Raw genomic sequence first — 21,599 nt, 5'->3', positions numbered from 1 at the left:
GACAATGTTGACTGGAATACTCTCTTTCAAATTCTGAAGGTGGCAGGGGTAAAATACAGAGAGCGAAAGGGTATTTACAATTTGTACAGAAACCTGATGGCAGTCATAAGAGTCGAGGGGCATGAAAGGGAAGCAGTGGTTGGGAAAGGAGTGAGACAGGGTTGTAGCCTCTCCCCGATGTTATTCAATCTGTATATTGAGCAAGCAGTAAAGGAAACAAAAGAAAAATTTCCAGTAGATATTAAAATTCATGGAGAAGAAGTAAAAACTTTGAGGTTCGCCGATGACATTGTAATACTGTCAAAGACAGCAAAGGACTTGGAAGAGCAGTTGAACGGAATAGACAGTATCTTGAAAATAGGATATAAGATGAACATCAACAAAAGCAAAACGAGGATAATGGAATGTAGTCAAATTAAATCGGGTGATGCTGAGTGAATTAGATTAGGAAATGAGACACTTACAGTAGTAAAGGAGTTTTGCTATTTAAGGAGTAAAATAACTGATGATGGTCGAAGTAGAGAGGATATAAAATGTAGACTGACAATGGCAAGGAAAGCGTTTCTGAAGAAGAGAAATTTGTTAACATCGAGTATAGATTTAAGTGTCAGGAAGTCGTTTCTGAAGGTATTTGTATGGAGTGTAGCCATGTATGGAAGTGAAACATGGACGATAACTAGTTTGGACAAGAAGAGAATAGAAGCTTTCGAAATGTGGTGCTACAGAAGAATGCTGAAGATCAGATGGGTAGATCACATAACTAATGGTGGTGGGGGTGGTTAGTGTTTAACGTCCCGTCGACAACGAGGTCATTAGAGACGGAGCGCAAGCTCGGGTTAGGGAAGGATTGGGAAGGAAATCGGCCGTGCCCTTTCAAAGGAACCATCCCGGCATTTGCCTGAAACGATTTAGGGAAATCACGGAAAACCTAGATCAGGATGGCCGGAGATGGGATTGAATCGTAGTCCACCCGAATTTGAGTCCAGTGTGCTAACTACTGCGCCACCTCGCTGGTTCACATAACTAACGAGGAAGTATTGAATAGGATTGGAGAGAAGAGAAGTTTGTGGCAAAACTTGACCAGAAGAAGGGATCGGTTGGTAGGACATGATCTGAGGCATCAAGGGATCACCAGTTTTGTATTGGAGGGCAGCGTGCAGGGTAAAAATCGTAGAGGGAGACCAAGAGATGAATACACTAAGCAGATTCAGAAGGATGTAGGTTGCAGTAGGTACTGGGAGATGAAGAAGCTTGCACAGGATAGAGTAGCATGGAGAGCAGCATCAAACCAGTCTCAGGACTGAAGACACCAACAACAACAACAACAGCTGGGCCAGCTTCTGGTCTCGCAAAAATCCAGTGCGCTGCGCGTTGCTCTATCAGCGAAGGCTCAGCTTCGTATTGCAATGCACAATGAAGTGGGAAACTTAAGGATGAAAGTAACTTTCGCATGATGCGTCACTTCCAAGTAACACACGTCAATGAAACTTGAGGCATACATAGAAAGAACCGCTATATTATAGTACAGAAGTTAACAGGAAAAAATTAGCAGTGAGACAAATAAATTACACTTTGGTTCAAACACAGTAATTTCACTGAGGCCACAGCGATCCATAGTGGTCCCTGGACATTACAAAGACCGAAAACGATTCTTAACATTGTGTGGGACCGCCACGGACAGCAATGCATGCTCTGCAACGTTCTTCTATGCTAGCCACAAGATTGTTAAGGCCGGTATTACACTATCATATTTCTTTGAGAAAGAAATGTGATCAAATATTCGTCAAACTTCTTTGACAAAGCTCTAAAGGCGTTTTACACTATCGTCATATTTTTCATCAAATTTCGAGATGGCGGACAAGCAGTTGTTATTATGTGCTGCAGTTGCTAGTACCACAATTGCACTGTGTATGTAGTTGGAAGAAAAGCAGTGGGGAAAAAAGGAAACGTTCTTGATGAAGCCATAGGTATTACGTCGAGATAGTAAAAGCATTCAGCATAATTTGTCATGGGACCTGTTATTGGAGGACGTCAAGTCTTATATACGAGGATTGGAATTTTAATAGTGGCATCTATTTATTTACAGCTCTTACAAAATAGATACGTGTTTCAAAATTTACTGACCTTCGAAGTAGACACTAGCAGTGTGTATAACCCGTTGCCAGCGATGTGGAAGTCGTAGGATATTCTTAGCAGTGACAGTTGTGTTGACAGTTCGAGCGGCGCGGTCTATTTCCTAACGAATTTGTAGCAGTTCTGGAGCGAATGCCGTGTAATGTTTCCTTCAGTTTAGAAATCCAGTTGAACTCCCGAGGCCTTAAGTCAGGGGAGTGCAGTAAGTGGTATAGCACTTAGCAGCCCCATCAGTCAAATAAATCAGTAACAGCTTGCACTGTACGTGCTTGAGCATTGTCCTGCAAAATGATGGTCAGGTCCTGCAGAAAGTGTCATCACTTCTGTTTCTAAACTGGTCGTAGGTTGTGTTCCAAAAATACATGTATATCTTCTTCATTATACTTGCGTAATCTCTGTCTTGTTTTTCAAGGGCTCTCCCACAGATTTTGTTTTCGCATTGAAAGTTCAGAACTCAATGCCGCAAGTCAGATACGTTGGACTGTTAGTTCTGAAAAAGTTATGTAGTTTGTCTATTGCAGTCCTCCCAGCCAATTTGTCCTAAATGTAGAACCTGCCAGTTAACATCCCAAAGATATTCGGGCTCACATGCGGTTCCTCTTCGTCGAAATGTCTTGGCTCAAACTCGTCTAGGGATTGAACCGCACGTGTCGCCTTAAACGCTTTTTATTAGACACTTGTGACCCTTTGGTTAAATTGTCTGGCTGATGGCAAGCTTGCGAAATACAAAGTTAACGTAAAATATAATAACAGTAGTAATATCGAGAGCTAAATTAACGACCCGTAAATGATGTAGGCCACACAGTTGCGATTTGATTAGAATAATGTTTATTCAGAAAGCAAACTAGTAGCGAAAGTGGTCGTATTTAGAGTTACTGTTACACTCGAGCGCATATCCATTTGACTCAGTTCGATCATTCACAATCTCATCGCGAAATACAATTTATCTACGCGAAAAGTTAGAGTTCACCCCAGGCGCCCAGCTGCTCGCCGCTCAGAGACTTAAGTCCGGCGATACCGCTTAACGCGAAATTTTCTAAGTTGTTTCACTTCCTAGCTGCCTAAAGAGCGACCGTGTGCAACCGGACTGTCCCTTTGGTGTCTCCAGCTGAACTGTCTGCTTTCGCGTCTGCACCAGCAGTATCCCTCCGCCCGTCCCCGGCCGCGTTTCCCGCGCGCCGAATATCCTCGCTCAACCGACTAGGGCAGTTCCCTTTCCTGAAGGCGTCCATCTGATTGGCTGCAGCTTATTCTACGTCATTTTACATTTTATCATATTTAAATAATCAAAGCTTGACCACTTTCACGTTCTAAATAAAGTAACAATAATATACATTACATATTAAACGTTAAATTATTTTGCATAAAACCGATACAATTTCCTTCTTAGCTTTGAGTGCCACGGGTAGTAGCCTTGCACCAATGTGCTTTCTGATAAATAAATAAAGAACAAAGAAACTATTATGCACTGAACTTTACAACAAATATTCTATTTTCTACTGATTCAATAAGGTGTCATGCTGTCATCGTTCAGTTTATTTTGTGCGGAGGAAATGATGATCTGATGTTTAACTGTAAATACTGATAATTTAAATTTACTATATATTTTAAAGAAATAATGTCACAGAGTTGATATTTACAATGTTTGTCATTTTAATGATGCGCTTATATATGAAATGTCGATCGTTAAGATCGACCAAAGCATTCAGATTTTAGCATTCAGGTCTTTGTTACAAAACTTATTAATTTCACTTAAACAGTAAATCCTGAACTATTATAGATGTGATCAATATTCAAGTTTTATTGGGATCACCATGAAAATTTATGGAGGATGGAAGATTAAAATTACTGTGGCTTGATTTCCTGCATTACTTCAGAATTAAATAGCTTTCATAAATGTTTCCCTTTATGGCCAATCTTAGGTCCGCCATATTTAACACTGCTACGTCTCCTCGGCCACAAACGACTTCTAGTGGGTTTCGCTTTGACGTAGGTTCCCGTCTGTCTCACTCGCACATGCCCCCAGGGGCTCAGCATTCACTTGCTGGGTACGGGCTTGGCGACCCCGGGGTTCCTGAGCTGGGCACTGGTAAGCGCCGCCAGTCCCCTGTCACCGTAAGCTCTGGGCATGCTTCAACGACCACCGTGCGGCGCGGCGGTGGAATGTTGTGTGTCTCAGGGAGTGGGGATCTTGGCTTGGCCGCCCGGATCGCGAGGATGGAATAAACCTCTATAAACAACCCCTCAATCTCAAGGTGTGCTGCGCGCTGATGAGATGCATGGCTGTTGAGGTGGAACAATCGTTAGCGGGCAACCTCTGGGGAACCTGCCGCACCTCAGTTGTATAAGGCTTACCTAGGCACGCGGGGATCTGTCTAGGTGGACTTCTAGTTCCCTAGCTGCTCGTGGGACCGAGATGGATCCTTCGAAATCCTTTTTTCCTCCTCCCAGTGGAAAGGGTGGGCCGCTGGAGGGTTCTAACACCCAGTCTCTGAAGAGGGCTCGTGCAGTCAGTCCCCCTGACTGCAGCACATCTTTGACAAGTGAAGTCTTTAGTAACAGGTTGCATTCTGGTGCTCAGGATGTGTTTCTCATTGTGAAACGGAAGGAGGGTAGTTTCGAGAAGGTTTCGCCCTTCTATATACAAAAGAGATTGGAGGGCATCTGTGGCTCCTTACAATCGGTGAAGCGCTTACGTACCTTGCTAGTGGAAACTTCCACTTTCCAGCAAACAACTAACCTGCAAGCTGCTAAATGCCTTGGGGAGTATGCCATAGACACTGAACTGCACAGCACCTTGAACTACAGCAAAGGTGTTGTGACATGCCAGGATCTAGTTGACATTCCCAAGGACGAACTGCAACGTGAGTGGGCTCCGGAAGGTGTCGTTGATGTCCAACACATCATGAAGAGGGTTGATGGCAATCTTGTCAAATCCGACTCCTTTATTCTGACCTTCAGTAGCACAAAACTTCCTGAACATGTTAAAGCTGGCTTCCTTCGCCTTAGTGTGAGGCCTTATTTCCCGACCCCAATGCGCTGTTTTAAATGCCAGCGTTATGGGTATACCACCTTAGGATATAAAGGCGAAGCGACTTGTGGAAACTGTGGTAAGGCTGCTTATGAAGGAGTTGGTTGCTCGTCTCCGGCTAAATGTATTAATTGCTCTGGGAACCACCCTGTTTGGAGTAGGGACTGCCGAATATTTTTAGAGGAACGCAAAGTCTAGGAAATAAAAACAATCAAGCATATCCCCTATGGTGAGGCTAAGAAGATCTATAAGTCGATACAACCTCCCACATTTGCTACATCTTTTGCATCGCTGGTTCAGAAGCCTGCTCCAAAAGTCGATGCCTCAACGCAGACCGAGGTGGTGAGTGTTGGCACTAACACCTGCAGCTGTCAGTGCACTTGCAACGCAGCCAGTGTTTCAGAGCCAGTAGCCCCTACTCGAACGGCAGACAAAGGAACAGTGGCGAACTTGGGCCAGCCCCTCGCGCCTCCAACAGCTGAGGCTGTTCCCAAGCCCAGTGCGCCAATTACCACTCCCACATCAGCTCCCCCAAAGCCCACCAAACCACAGAAAGTTCCTGTACAGCAGCAACAGCGGGTCAAATCCCGTGGTAAACCATCTGACCATGCGGATCTTGTTTTACGGGAGGCTTCATCTGACTCTTCTCCTGAGTTGATGGAATTCGATGTATGTGTGGGGCAATCATCTCGTCCCACGCCTGCCCCTCCACCTGCTGCGGTCTCCCCGCCCCGTTGGAGAGACAGGATGCAAGTGCTACCCCCAACATAGATGGCTCCCATACTTCAGTGGAACTTGCAAGGGTTCGGGACGCATGTGGAGGAACTTCGTCTACTCTCTCAGGGTAGACCATTGTGTCTATGGCTCCAGGAGACGTATTTCCAGCCATCATACTCCCCTGAGATACGAGCCTATACACTCCACAAAAAGGACGACCTGCGTGGAGAGAGAGCTAGAGGAGGAGTAGGTATTTTCGTCAGGACGGACTACCATTCCTCGCCTCTCTCACTTACGACGACTTTACAGGCCGTCGCTGTGTCTGTGCACGTGCGTCATCCATTGACTGTATGTTCACTTTACTTGCCCCCACATGATGCACTTGATGAAGCGGCCCTCACCGACCTTCTTACACAGCTCCCCCAGCCATTCATTATTTGTCGTGAGTTTAATGCCCACAATGTGCTTTGGGGCTCTGCAATTACTTGCCCCAGGGGTAGGGCAATTGAGAGGCTTCTCCTGTCATCCTGTGCCTACTTGCTCAATGGAGGACAGAGTACTCATTTCTGCACGGCGACTAGGTCGTTCTCTGTCATTGCTCTCACTCTGCTCTCCTGCTCTTGCTGCCAGTGCTCACTGGGAAGTGGTCGCTGACTTGGATGGCCGTGATCGTTTCCCAATCTGGATTCAGCTGCCAGATGGCGTGGCCCCTGAAAGGAGACCACCACGATGGGTGCTCAGTGGAGCTGACTGGACACTTTATAGCCAGTTGGCCCATTTTGAACACTGTGCGAATGTTGAGGTGTGGGTGGATCGTATTACCAAACCGGTCCAACACGCCGCTGCAGCATCCGTTCCACAGTCTACAGGCCACCGGAAGAGACCACCTGTGCCTTGGTGGAGTGCCGAATGCCGCTCTGCAATTAGGACCAGGAGTGTGGCTCTGCGTCGGTTCAAGTGTCGGCCGACTGCTGAGAATGTTGCAGCCTTTCGGGTGGCGAGGGCAAGATGTCGCCGTATTATCCGTGAGAGCAAGAAGAGGTCGTTGCAAAAGTTCCTGAACACCATTAACCGTTCCATCAAAAGTTCCATCGTGTGGGAGACCATCAGGAGACTTTCTGGCAGAGGAGGGAGGTGCCCCATAGCTGCTGTAATGAATAACGGCACTCTCCACACAGATCCGCGAGACATTGCCCAGACTATGGCAGCGTATTTTGCCACAGTTACTGCAACAACTAGTCAGGATCCAGGTTTCCAGCGCCATAGAGCTGTTGCTGAGAGATGTAGTCTGGACTTCCAGTCCACCTGTCATTAAGTTTACAACTGCCCATTTTCTATGTGGGAGCTGGATTCTGCATTGTCTGGAGCTCGTGACACCTCCCCTGGTCACGACAGGGTCCATTACAGCATGCTATGGCACCTCACAATGCGCAACAAAGAAATCCTCCTCGCACTTTTTAATGCCATTTGGGCGTCGGGTCCCTATTCTGAAGCGTGGCGTGAGGCAGTTAAAATCCCTTTTTTAAAACCTGGGAAAGACCGCACGAGCCCAAGTAGCTACCGTAGTGTTGCCCTCACTAGTTGCATAGGGAAGACCTTGGAGCGGATGGTCAACCGCCGCTTTGTCTGGATGTTAGAATCCCGGCAACTCCTTAGTTGTTCTCAGTGTGGGTTCAGGAGGTCTATACAACAAGCTTTCCTACGCCGTCATCACCTTCTAGGTGTATTTTTCGACGTCTAGAAGGCCTACGATACTACTTGGAGGCGTCTCATCCTGGAGCAGCTCCACGAATGGGGTTTTCGTCGTTGTCTTCCTCTTTTTATTCAGTCTTTCCTCTCGCCACGATATTTTCGACACCGAATTGGTGACGTCCTGTCTGATCGCTTTGAGCAGGAGAACGGTGTCCCTCAGGATAGCGTTTTAAGTGTGACTCTCTTTGGCATCACTATTAATAGCATTACGTTCATAGTGAAAGTCCTGTCCAGTGTTCTTTGTTTGTGTGTGATTTCTCTTTGTTTCGCTCTTCTTCAAGCCTTGCAACGACAACTCGTCAGTTGCAACTTACGATTAGGCATTTGGATGACTGGGCGCGGAAGAGTGGTTTTAAGTTTTCCACCGAGAAGTCTGTATGTGTTCTTTTTAACCGTTCTCGTTCGATTTTAACCTTTCCTGAGTTGCGGATGAGGGACACTATTCTTACTTTTAAAGACACGGTGAGGTTTCTGGGGCTCATTTTTGACTCGAAGCTCACGTGGTTACCTCATCTTAAAGACCTGAAACGGCGGTCGCTTAAGGCTTTAAGTATTTTAAAATGTCTTAGCCACAGTACATGGAGAGCTGACAGGACTTGTCTGCTCCAGTTTTACAGAGCGTTTGTGTGACCTCGGCTCGATTATGGGTGCACGGTGTATGGGTCTGTGAGGCCTTCTTACTTAAAAATGTTGGACGCTCTGCTTCATCCCACGCTTTGGTGTGGGTGAGCACATGTTTTTGAACGATTGTTACCCATGTTTTCTGTTTCGTTTTATATTCCTGTTCTGGGATTTTTCTTGACACCCGTGTCACTATGTTACCGAACGGGCGCTGAAGACCTTGCTGTCGTGCGCCCAAAACCACTCTACTACTACTACTCACTCGCACACTACAGCGCTTAGGTCTCAATAGACAATAGACACCCCATCTCGTGGTGAATGTGGAGCCTTTGTGGCACACGGTCCTCGACGACAGGGTCCGTTTCACAATTCCTGTAGGCTGACTCTTGCGGCCAAATATTTAAATGAGAGCACTATGCTCGTTAACTCACAAACCTCATCAGTTGGATTCATGGCTTGGTTGTGATTTTGTACTATTTTATTTTATGTACTTTGGTTATATATCATTTTTGATTTTTGGGGCCTATTTACAAACTTTCTGTAAGAACTTCTCCCATTCATTGTTCAAATTCATGTACACTACAGGTAAACAGTACAACGTTATCCACAAAATAAAGTTGATTTAGTTCTGATTCATTGACACGTATCACACTTTCGTTTTCCCAATTTAAGGATCTGAGAACTACACCTAGGGTTGCTTAGAATAATTATGGTGACATTGAATACCCCTGCTAGACTCCTCTTTCAATTTCTCTCAGTCCTCATTAAGTCTAATGTAAGGTATATCACTGTTGTCTATCTATTCTTCAGTACATTAACGTAGTTTGAATCAGTGCCTTCTTTGTCAAGGGCTGTTAATACAGATTTGGTCAAAAGTAGTCAAAAGCTTTCTCAGAGTCTATGTATCTCAGATTACGTGGTAATTCCTAATTTGCACTCAATTCTATAATTTTAATCTTGACTTGCAACTAAGAAATTCGTAAATACAAGAAGACATAGCAGGCAAAAGCTTGATACCTGAAAAAGGAGTTTTGCAAGTCTTTCATTGTTTAGAATTTCATGTACTTTTATGAGGTTGGCGGTAATATAGCATATTTTGCGAGTATTGGGGCCAGAAGACTGATTGGTCTATGTGTTATTTGTCTCTTTTTTTCGTGTGAAGTAGAATACTTAAACCATTGTTACAGTTTTAGGGAATTGCCTTTTTTTTACAAAAAAACTATGCAAAGCTTTTTATTTTTTATTATTTTATAATTTTTAATCATTTCTATTGATAAACCATCACCTCTGTGCACTTTTTCTTTTTTCATTCTTCGAATGACTTTATACAACTCATCTGACTCTAGTTCTGGAATATTATTACATTATTACTGAGGGCTGAATTTGTTATTTATCTCTCGAATTATTCAAACATTTAAATAAAATCTTGGATTGTTTGTGCAATTTTGTGTCTGTCGTCAATTATCGTTCAGTCTGCCGTCCTAACTGATGGAATATCGTGTCTTTAGGACACAAAACTGAACGAGACATTCGGTGGTAGCACACTGGACTCGCATTCGAGAGGACGACTTTCACTTACTCACTTAGCGATCCAGATTTAGGTTTTTCGTTGTAAAGGACACGGCTGAGGTCTTTTCTCATCCGTCCCCTATCCGAGTTTGTGCTCCGTCTCTAATGACCTTGTAATTGGCGGGACGTGAAACACTTGCCTTCTTTCCTTCCCAACATAAACTGCTGTTTTGTTTTCTTTATGTTATTATTATTTTTTTCTGTCATAAAATTATGGTTGTATCTTCCCACATGTTACCGAAGGCATTAGCAAAAATAGTTTATTTCAGCATTTACTATCGTGTTCCTTTCATCACATGCTTCAAATTATCAACTGCTCTTCAATATTTGGTTTCTGCCATTCGAAGTTGCCGTTCCTTCTCTGTCTTGATGTTTGCAACATGTGCTGTTTACATAAATGCCTTCAAAGGTAAAGCAAATGCTAAATATTTGCCCTGGTTTTTTGGTAATGCAGAGGGTGGTCACAAAATTTTCATTATTACCTCGGGAAAATCGAATGGCAACCACACACATCAAAAAAGGTTTTACATCACCCCGATTCCCAGAACTCCTGAAGATAGACGTTGACTGTGGATATTGTATCATAGACACAGTCCCTTTGAATGTTCAGAGATGACACTAAAGCCGCCCAAGCCGGCCGCGGTGGCCGTTCGGTTCTGGCGCTGCAGTCCGGAACCGCGGGACTGCTACGGTCGCAGGTTCGAATCCTGCCTCGGGCAGTCCTTAGGTTAGTTAGGTTTAAGTAGTTCTAAGTTCTAGGGGACTTATGACCTAATATGTTGAGTCCCATAGTGCTCAGAGCCATTTGAACCAAACCCGCCCAAAGATGTAAACAACCATGAGTGAGCAGCACCTATTAGACGGACGAGGTCCGACATCCGATCAGTTCCAGTCCATCCACCAGGAAGGAGGTACAAGGCTCGTGTTGTCTGTAGTTCAACGATGCCTAGACGATCAATACCGCGGTTCCGTCGCGACCGCATTGTTATTTTGTACCAGGAAGGGCTCTCAACAGGGGAAGTGTCCAGGCGTATCGGAGTGAACCAAAGCGGTGTTGTTCGGTCATGGAGGAGATATAGAGAGACAGGAACTGTCGATGACATGCCTCGCTCAGGCCGCCTAAGGGCTACTACTGCAGTGTATGACCGCTACCTACGGATTATGGCTCAGATGAACCCTGGCAGCAAAGCCATAATGTTGAATACTGCTTTTCGCGCAGCCACAGAGCGTCGTGTTACGACTCAAACTGTGCGCAACAGGCTGCATGATGCGCAACTTTACTCCCGACGTCCATGGCGAGGTCCATCTTTGCAGCCGTGACACCAAGCAGCGCGGTACAGATGGCCCCAACAACGTACCGAATGCACCGCTCAGGATTGGCATCGTGCTCTCTTCACTGATAAGTGTCCTATATGCCTTCAATCAGACAATCGTCGGAGACGTGTTTGGAGGCAACCTGGTCAGGCTGAACGCCTTACACACACTGTCCAGCGAGTGCAGCACGTTGGAGGTTTCCTGCTACTTTGGAGTGGCATTATGTGGGGCCGTCGTACGCCGCTGGTGGTCATGGAATGCGCAATAACGGCTGTACAATACGTGAATGCCATCCTCCGACCGATAGTGCAACCATATCGGCAGCATATTGTTGAGGCATTCGTCTTCATGGACGACAATTTGCGCCCCCATTGTGAACATCTTATGAATGATTTCCTTCAGGATAACGACATCGATCGACTAGAGTCGCCAGCATGTTCTTCAGGCATGAATCCTATGGAACATGCCTGGGATAGATTGAAAAGGGCTGTTTATGGACGACGTGACCCACCGACCAATCTGAGGGATCTATACCGAATTGTCGTTGAGGAGTGGGACAATCTGGACCAACAGGGCCTCGATGAACTTGTGGATAGTATGCCACGACGAATACAGGCACGCATCAATGCAAGAGGACGTGCCACTGAGTATTAGAGGTACCGGTGTGTACAGCAGTCTGGACCACCAACTCTGAAGGTCTCGCTGTGTGGTGGTACCACATGCAATGTATGGTTTTCAAGAGCTATAAAAAGGGCCGTAATGATGTTTATATTGATCTCTATTCCAATTTTCTGTACAGGTTCCGGAACTCTTGGAACCGAGGTGATGCAAAACTTTTTTTGATGTATGTATGTTACATGAATTAACACGGGTCATAATTTGTTGTTAGTGTACTTTACAGAAGCAGCCAGCACTGGAAGATTCTGCAGTTTACGTTCACTGCCTGAAAACATAAAAACTAAAAAAAAAAATCAAACCCCCAGAATGCACTGTCAGATGCCAATACAGCTTCTCAAAAGTACGCTGCATCCGCAGGTATGTAAATGATCTGAGCTGCAATTCTCTGTCACAATTACAGCGACCATTAGAGTTCGTTATTACTGCCCGTGTTTAGTGTCCTTACCAATCCAGGCAAGGCTTGCAAGGGGCGTGAATAGCATCAGTGTGAACGACACGGAGATGCCATTACTCGACAGTTGTATCAGTAGCTGACGGAGTTTGAAAGGGACTTCATTGTGTTTCTCCATTTGGCTGGGTGGTCGAAATGTGCAATATCCAGATTTGTGGGGATTCAAATGTGACAGTAGCACGACGTTGGACTTCATGGGAACGTGAAGGCATCCATACAGCTTGTCAATTGTCCAGTCGACCACAAAAGGGAGAATCGCCTTGCTCTGCACCAGTCACGTCATAATCCCTCACATCAGCACATCTCAGAATAGGTAATGCATTCCATGCATCATTCTGATTCACTCCACACCAATGGTGAAGACTAGGAGCAGCCGGACTAGGGAATCACAGTCCCATGCGTATGCTACTGTTAACACCAGAACACAAATGGCTGCGCTTGTAGTGGTACCGCGATCGGTAAGCGCGGACTGCTGGTGAATGTCGTCGTATCGTGTTCAGCCATGAATCGAAGTTCTGCTCTACCTCGGATGACCATCGTCGGCGGACACTGTGGAGACCTGGTGAGAGGGCCTATTCTTCCAATGTTTTGGAGAGACACAGCGGTGTTACTTCTGGCGCCACGGTATAGAAGCCAGCGGTCATGACTTCAGCTGATAGTGAGTGAGGGAATTTTGACGGCACAACATTACGTCACAAACATCCTGCGTCCTCATTTGTTTCTTTTCATGCGACAGTGTCTTGATGACAATTTTTATCCGGAAAATGTATATTCACACATGGCACCCGTCATTATTAACTGGCTGCGTGATGTTTAGGTACTCCATTGAACAATAAGATCAGCAGATCTGTCTTCCACACAAGATGCGTGGCACCAGCTCGGATATCAATTTCATCTCAGTGCCATTACGCAGGATAGTAAGAACCAGATGGAAAAGTTGTGAGCCACCTCGTTTTGGAGAGACACAACAGCTTTACGACACACTGCGCCAACTGAATCAATGCATGCATTCATATCAAAGAGAGTGCAGCGTCACTGACAAATAGCCTCATATTGCCAAATACTTTGTAAATTTGACACAGTTTTGTAATCATTGAAATAATGTTACAAGCACTATGTGATCTTAAATAACCGGACACCCCCCGAAACTTTCGTTTTTCATATTAGATGCATTGTGCTGCCACCTACTGCCAGGTATTCCCTGTCAGCGACCTCGTAGTCATTAGTCGTCGTGAGAGAACAGAATGGGGCGCTCTGCGGAACTCACGGACTTCGAACGTGGTCAGGTGATTGCGAGTCACTTGTGTCATTTGCATGTACGCGAGATTTCCACACACCTAAACATCCCTAGGTCCACTGTTTCCGATGTGATAGTGAAATGGAAACGTGAAGGGACACGTACAGCACAAAAGCGTACAGGCCGATCTCGTCTATTGAGTAACAGAGACCGTCGACAGATGAAGAGGGTCGTAATGTGTGACAGGCAGACATCTACCCAGACCATCAAACAGGAATTCCAAACTGCGTCAGGATCCACTGCAAGCAGTATGACGGTTAGGCGGGAGGAGAGAAAATTTTGATTTCATGGGCGAGCGGCTGCTCATAAGCCACACATCACGACCGTAAATGCCAAACGACGCCTCGCTTGGTGTAAGGAGCGTAAACACTGGATGATTGAACTGTGGAAAAACTTTGTGTGGAGTGCCGATTCACTGTACACAATGTGGCGATCCGATGGCAGGGTGTGGGTACAGCGAATGTCCGATGAACGTTATCTGCCAGCGTGTGTAGTGCCAACAGTAAAATTCGGTGGCGGTGGTGTTATGGTGTGGTCGTGTTTTTCATGGAGGGGGCTTGCACCCCTTGTTGTTTTGCGTGGCACTATCACAGCACAGGCCTATATGGATGTTTTTATCACCTTCTTGCTTCCCACTGTTGAAGAGTAATTTCGAGATGTCGATTGTATCTTTCAACACGACTGAGCACCTGTTCATGACGCACTGCATGTGGCAGAGTGGTTACACGATAATAACATCCCTGTAATGGACTGGCTTGCACATAGTCCTGATCTGAATCCTATAGGACACCTCTGGGATGTTTTGGAACGCCGACTTCGTGCCAGGCCTCACCGACCGACATGTATACCTCTCCTCAGTGCAGCACTCTGTGAAGAATGGGCTGCAATTCCCCAAGAAAACTTCCAGCATCTGATTGAACGTATGCTTGCGAGAGTGGAAGCTGTCATTAAGGTTAAGGGTGGGCCAACACCTTACTGAACAATAGCATTACCTGTGGAGGCGCCACGAATTTGTAACTCATTTTCAGCCAGGTGTCCGGATACGTTTGATGACATAGTGTACGTTTTCAACCCGTGAAGTTTCATTTCGTTTCCTAATCCTCTTCTGGGAGCTTCCCTTTTCTTGTTAAACAGTGTAGTTTTCAGGGTTGTGGAAACTTTTCCATACTTTCATCTTTTTAAAATTCTCTGTCACAAGTTAACCTGAAATCGCTTTTTGCTTCATCATTACGGGTCTGTAAAGTCCCTTATGTCTTATGAAAGCTTTCTCTCATTTATATTTTGTTTGTCTTAATATACAGATCGAAGGCACTGGTGGAGACACACAGATGCTGAACAGCATTTCCAAAGACACTAGTGACGACCAGCGTTTAGGGTCAGAGGACGCCGCTGTCGCGAAGGTAACAAATGATAATGTTGTACTGTAAATACACACACAAACACAAACACACACAGACACACAAACACACACACGTAATAAAGAGAGAGAGAGAGAGAAGAGAGAGAGAGAAAGAGAGAGAGAGAGAGAGAGACTGTGTTCCAGATAAAATGAGTGAGAATCTTGAGTACATGGTGAGGCGAAACTTAAACATATTGAAATCGGTCCAACATACGTAATAAACACTGATTCACACTGAAAAATGCATTCTTAAAAAACAGTTGTACCCACAGGAACATTTCAAAATGAAATGAAATTTAGGATTGCTTTAAAATCGGCTAGCAGTTCATAATACTTACCCATCCGAAACTTGCTTTTATCAGGAGATAGTAATAATATAAGAATTATGTAAGCAACACGGAATTGAAGAATAATTTCTACTGGTTCCTGTGACATTTTGTGGTGGTCCGTCCAAGGATGCCACCTACACTGCACACAACTACTGGGTATTTCTCAATGGAGGTGTGTTCTGTTGGGCAAGTCCAATTCCCTCCCCAATATTTGCTATCGAGAACCGATCTAATGAAGCTGATCGGAGTGAGATGATGCCATTGACTTGTTGGTAGTTGATACCTAAGTGACCAATTTAGGAGGTTTGTTGCACCGATAGGTATCATAAACTTAGTTCATTTAGGGCACGTAATCACTCAAATTCCAATTAACTCTATAATTATAATGTAAATACAATGCTTGTACCAGTAACCCCTTCCTTGTGAATGATGTGAAATGCCAATGACTTGAAACTGCAGTGTACCAAACCTATAGAACATGGTTGATTGGTAGGAACGTCTCAGATTAACATATTCAGTTCTAATTATTAAGTAATGAATTGCATAATGCATTGTTACTCAATTTTTGGTCTGTTGGTCTAAATACCTGAAATAACATGGTATTTGCTGCTGACAGTGTGTAAAACAAAATTACATAATGTGTGTCTTTAATTCCCAATGTAATTACATACTCTTTCACAAAATAAGAATACCGTAATTTGACTGAATTGTATGTCTAAAACCAACGAGAATATCTGGAACGACAATGTATGCAAGTTAGTTCATTTGGATGTAATTATTTTTAATTGTACTATCGAAAATCCATAACAGCAATAATGAAAATATTGTTTAAATCAAACAATGGAAAATCCAAGATGGAATGTAACAATATTAAGAGAAGGAACGTTGCTACTCACCATATAGTGGAGACGCTGAGTCGCAGATCAGCACAACAAAAAGACTTTCACAATTAAAACTTAAAGCTTTCGGCCATTGGCCTTTGTCAACAATACACACACGCATACGCGCACATCCCCCCCCCCCCCCCCCCCCTCACGCACACACACTCACGCAAATGCAAACAGCAGTGTGGTTTCAGTTGCATGAAAGTCCAGTCGTGTGTTGTGTGAGTTGCGTTTGCGTCAGTGTGTGTGTGTTTGTGTGTATGTGTGTGTGTGCGCTTATGTGTGTCTATTGTGGATAAAGGCCAATAGCCGAAAGATTTAACTGTGAAAAGTCATTCTGTTGTGGCTGTCTGCGACTCAGCATCTCCGCTATATGGTGAGTAGCAACTTTCCTTCTCAGAATATTGAAAATATTGTTTAGGATGTCAAAAAAGAATGGTAGCCAGCTCGAAAATGGCTCTGAGCACTATGGAACTTAACGTCTGAGGTCATCAGTCTCCTAGAACTTAGAACTACTTAAACCTAACTAACCTAAGGACATCACAAACATCCATGCCCGAGGCAGGATTCGAAACTGCGACCGTAGCGGTCGCGCTGTTCCAGACTGTAGCGCCTAGAACCGCTCGGCCACTCTGGCAGGAGGTAGTCAGCTCGCTGGCGGGATTGTTGGTCAGAGGTGTTGTGACGCATCACATATGCCATTGCGTGTAGTACATTTGCAGTGAGACGTACATAGGCGTGTCTGTTTCTTATTGCACCTTACGTGCTGATTGAGCCTAAAATGTGACTCCATTTCTCAGCAAGAACTCCAGAACAACGAGCAGATCTCAAGTTGTAATTTGGCTATGGTAACTTGACGATTTCGCTCGATTTCGCTAGTGCTGCCAGATGCGGAGGAAATCGGCACTACTTGAGAGATACTCATTTGTCTCCGAACGCTGCCAACGTCAAGCTGGCTTTAAATGCGAATTATTACAAAAGGCTTGCGTCCATTAGCAAGTAACTTCTGTAAGCAGTTGCTGGCGTATCTACGTTAGAACAAAACAGAACAAAAAATTTCTCAGTCTTAGTTTTTCAAGTCATGGGACAAGTTTATTTCAGGAATTCGGCGCAAGCACTAGTTAGAAAAGTGCATTTACCCTAAAAAACTAGAGCGGTCGCCACTGTTGTTGCATTATTATTAATGAAAGAAATAGTGACGATACACGAAAATAAAAAATAGAAAAAGTAATAGAGGAATACATACTGGTGATATCAAGAAACGCTATTCAATTTACTAAAATTCAACTAACTACATTTGATCCAGCTAACTAAAATCTTAACTTAGATTAAAAGTTTGAGGATATTGTATGCTAATTTCAAACATCTGTGTGGTTCTGTGTTTTATTAATCAACAGTCGCAGTAAAATGTATTTAAGTGATATCGTATAAGACGATTCGGTAAGTCGGTATGTGGTGTTTCAGTAAACAGAAGATGAATGGCCGCAGCTGTGTGAATTGTCTGGAGTGCTTTTGCTACATTTATGGCAAGTCTAAGACGTCCGACCGGGGCAATAACATGACCAGAAAGCCACATATAGCTTACAAACATTACTTCCGATGTGAAATCGGAGATCAAACAAAATCCTGGGCTCCTCACCTCCGATGTACCGTCTGTTCTCCTGTCTAAAACGATAAGTGAAATCGAATGCCTTTTGTCGTTCCCGTGATTTGGCGGGAGCAGAAAGATCACCACTCGGATTACTATGTCTGCTTGACCATCATATCCGGATACAGCAAGAAGAACAAGTCAAAAATCGTGTGTCCGGTTTGTCATTCTGCTCTAAAGCCTGTGGCGCATGGTACACATTACGCAGTACCAATTCCTCCTTCATCCGATGCACTGAACAACGAAGATACTGAAGGTAATGACAGTGACGCCGGATCTCGACAATCACATTAAAAAGCCACATTTGATCAGCCAAGCCGAATTAGACGACCTAGTTTGCGATTTGTCCCTGCCGAAAGAAAAGTCTGAACTGTTGGGTTCCAGACTGAAGCAGTGGAACTTACTCGAGAGAGGTGTTACAGTACGCATTTTCGAGATAGCCACATGCAATTCTCAGCGTACTATGGTGTTGAACGCGGTGTTTGCTTTAGTCATGACGTAACAAGATTCATAAAGAACTAAGTAACGAATGCGTAGCAGAAGGGTGGAGACTTTTTATTGGCTCTAGCTCAAGCAGTCCCAAAGCTGCAATGGCAACCAGTAACCATCAGTTCCTATCCTTCATGCCGTGAGAATGAAGGAAACCTACGACACAATGAACATACTCTTGATGATGATTAAATACTCTGAGTATAATTGTAATATTTGCGGAGAGTTGAAGATTGTTGCCCTTCTGTTAGAAATGTAGACTAGGTATACAAAGCACATGTGCTTTCTTTTCCTGTGGATGACAAGAATCACTACGCAGTGAAAAACTGGCCACCCAGAAATTTACCTGTAGTCGGACAGCACGACGTTCAACATGTACCACTTAAGGATCGTAATAAGATTTACCTACGACCACTCCATATCAAACTGGGTCTTATGAAACACTTTGTTGCAGCAATGGATAAAACAAATTGTGGTTTTCAGTAGCTGAAAGGCAAGTTTGGAAAGATTAAAACTGACGCAAAGCTGAAAGCCGAAGCCTTCGTTGGACCAGAAATACGAAAGTTGATCCAAGATCACACACAATTTATATTGGAGCTCACGGAATGAGAACTAGCAGCTTGGGACGTGTTTGTGCTTGTCGTGCATAACTTTCTCGGGAACCACAGAGCAGAAAATTACGCAGAAATTGTGGACAACTTGCTAACAGCCTTCCAGCACTTCAGTTGTCGAATGTCACTAATGATGCATTTCTTGCATTCGCATTTCACTTTTCCGTCAAATATGGGGGCCGTGAGTGACGAGCGCGGTGAAAGATTCCGCCAGAAGATGTCCACCACGGAAGCAAGATGTCAAGCCCTCTTCAATCCGAGGATGATGGGGGATTGCTGTTGGTTTTTTTCAGAGAGCAACATATGTTCACAGGCGGAAAGCACTTTTAAACCAAGTCATTGTCATCTTAGTGTTATTAAGGGTACCTGACTCATTTCAGAGGTAGATAAACATTTATAATTGACTTCTTAATTATAATATTTAGTGTTTTCATCCCAAAGTACGCACATCAATTACCCTTAAATTTCTTACATTTGCAATTCAACGTAGCTAATAGCATTATCCTTAATAACCTTTATACGTATATAACTTTTTTTTCCTGACATGCCAGAGCAAATCCGTCTGCAGTTCTGTATTCAGCGCATATGAATTACCTGAGGAATGTATTTTCAACCCAGTAGCAGGGAAAATATTTTGTTGCGCAGTGTAAATAGCTCTATAGCCATTTAAGCTGCCAACCATGCCCCGGAAATCGCGACATGAAAAAACGCCAAAATATTTGCGACAAGCGGGAACAAATATGTCGCTACTGCTCTTTCATCGCAGGAAATTCAGCTCTTGTTTTTTAGTCAGCCTGAAGCTACAAAATCGAAGAACCTCATTCGTCAGAGAGAGAGAGAGAGAGAGAGAGAGTTCTTATGTCAATTAAATCAAATATAGCAGAACATACTTGTATTATATTTAGAACAAAGTCTCAGAGTCCGTTACTAAAGCAAAGATGAAAAAAATTAACGTAGTGGGACGCAAACCTACTTCCATTCACTCTGTAACTCCATACCTCTATTCGCTGGGCTACAGTGAACGCACGGAACTCCGGACATAATCTTTCATTTCACAAGCTTCTGAAGTTTTTTTCGTCGGATGTCATTAAGTGACATTTAATTATAACAAATTATACCAGGAGTGACGTGATCGTCATAAACCTTCAATGCGCTAGTGCCTTGATACGGTATACTATCATGACACACAGCTTATAATACGAACACAATGAAGTACTACAAATACAATACGGCCGTCAGACTGCTACCGAGTTTCGTAGTCGCATCGAGTTGCACTAAGACGTCATGAAGGTTAGTCAATCAGCAAACCTAATTTCTTCGCATCCTCAAGATGAAGTAGAGGTGGACGGGAGTCGAACCCACGCCAAGAGATTATATTTATGTGTCAGGTCATTGTCTGAGGGCTTATCCATGGTCATTAAAGCTGTGGTTCTTTTACTACCTGCAACGATCGTCCACTGCAGCATGGAAATCTAGGATCCGTCTACCTTGAGGCTTTCCTCTTTCTTGTTGGAAATACTGTCAATAATCTGTGAATTTCTACGGCTTTCCTGCACAAGCTTGCGTCGTAGCTTTACTGCACAACGAGAACCTTCGTGTCGGCGAATTATAAACGAGGTCGGTCTCACACAGTGCGTGCTCCACCTCTTCACCTGTTCCAACTTAAAATTTAGTTTATGTTCGACGATACTGGTGTTGATGGATCATCCAGTCCTTCCAAATTAGACTTTCTGTATGTAAACGATATGCGGTACATTGGCGGCATTGCGAGTGGGTTTCTTTTGGCTTTAGCCGATTTCATACACTCTTTGATCTTCTTTGTCGGTTTGTAAATAGCTATGTATACGCCCTGTTTGCGCAGTGTACGGCCGATTTTGTCCTTCATCTTGAGGATGTATGGCAGAAAGGCCGTCCCCGACATTTCTTCTTCTGACGTGTCACTTCGCCATGTGTTAGGTCTCGTGCTATTTGTTATGCAACTGGTGGCCTACCCGTTGCTCCTCAGAACCAGTTTCAGGTAATGAACGCATGCGATGCCGCATTTTTGAGCGCATAAGGCTTCACTCAGAACTGCAGAAGTCTCATCTGTTACATCCCCTTTTTACGTAATACTAGTGTCGATCGTCAATTAAATCTCATGGTATTCACATTTGCTACGTAAGTTAAAATCTGAAAAGCGATGATTTTTCTGTTATATAGTTATTGAGAAGCCACATCAGCCACTGAATTTACGACAATTTAGATAAGTAATTAAAGATAATTGAGGATCACTGTAGACGATTTTAGTAGTTTTCTCTTTTGTGAATCTTAATTTAAACCTAGATTATAGATGTGATGTGGCATAGGTCATCCTTTGATCCATTGTAGAACTTGGAAACCCACTCAGAGAATATTCGTTCACATTTTTGTTGAACAGAGTTGGTTTTTATCATTCTTTATTTCCTTTTATCAATAGTGCAATTTATAAACAATGTTTTGTCGGTAGAATAAAATTTCCAATGGTAAACTTAACTGCTTTTTCGACGTTATTTTACCAGCTAACTAAAAATAGGAAAGCCTTGAACCCCTTCCACTAAATTTAGTTAGTATTAAGATTCTTTTACAGGGAGTGCGGTGGAATCATTAAGTATTTGGTTATATCACCGCTAGTCTCACTGAACTCTTCTGAACTCTACA

The 21,599-nt window shown here is 43.9% G+C and overlaps 1 protein-coding gene across 1 annotated transcript in view; it reads left to right on the top strand.

Moving 5' to 3' along the window:
* LOC126273348 (uncharacterized) overlaps positions 1-21,599 on the top strand; it is a 161,997-nt gene that overhangs the window by 4,678 nt on the left and 135,720 nt on the right. Inside the window, exon 2 of the mRNA XM_049976895.1 lies at positions 14,865-14,963. Coding sequence (XP_049832852.1) covers positions 14,865-14,963 — 99 coding nt within the window. The remainder of the gene's footprint in view (positions 1-14,864; positions 14,964-21,599) is intronic.

The sequence above is a fragment of the Schistocerca gregaria genome, chromosome 5 (assembly GCF_023897955.1).
Source record: "Schistocerca gregaria isolate iqSchGreg1 chromosome 5, iqSchGreg1.2, whole genome shotgun sequence".
NCBI lineage: Eukaryota > Metazoa > Arthropoda > Insecta > Orthoptera > Acrididae > Schistocerca > Schistocerca gregaria.
The sequence above is the reverse complement of the archived record's forward strand: the minus strand, read 5'-3'. Positions and strand labels throughout refer to the sequence as shown.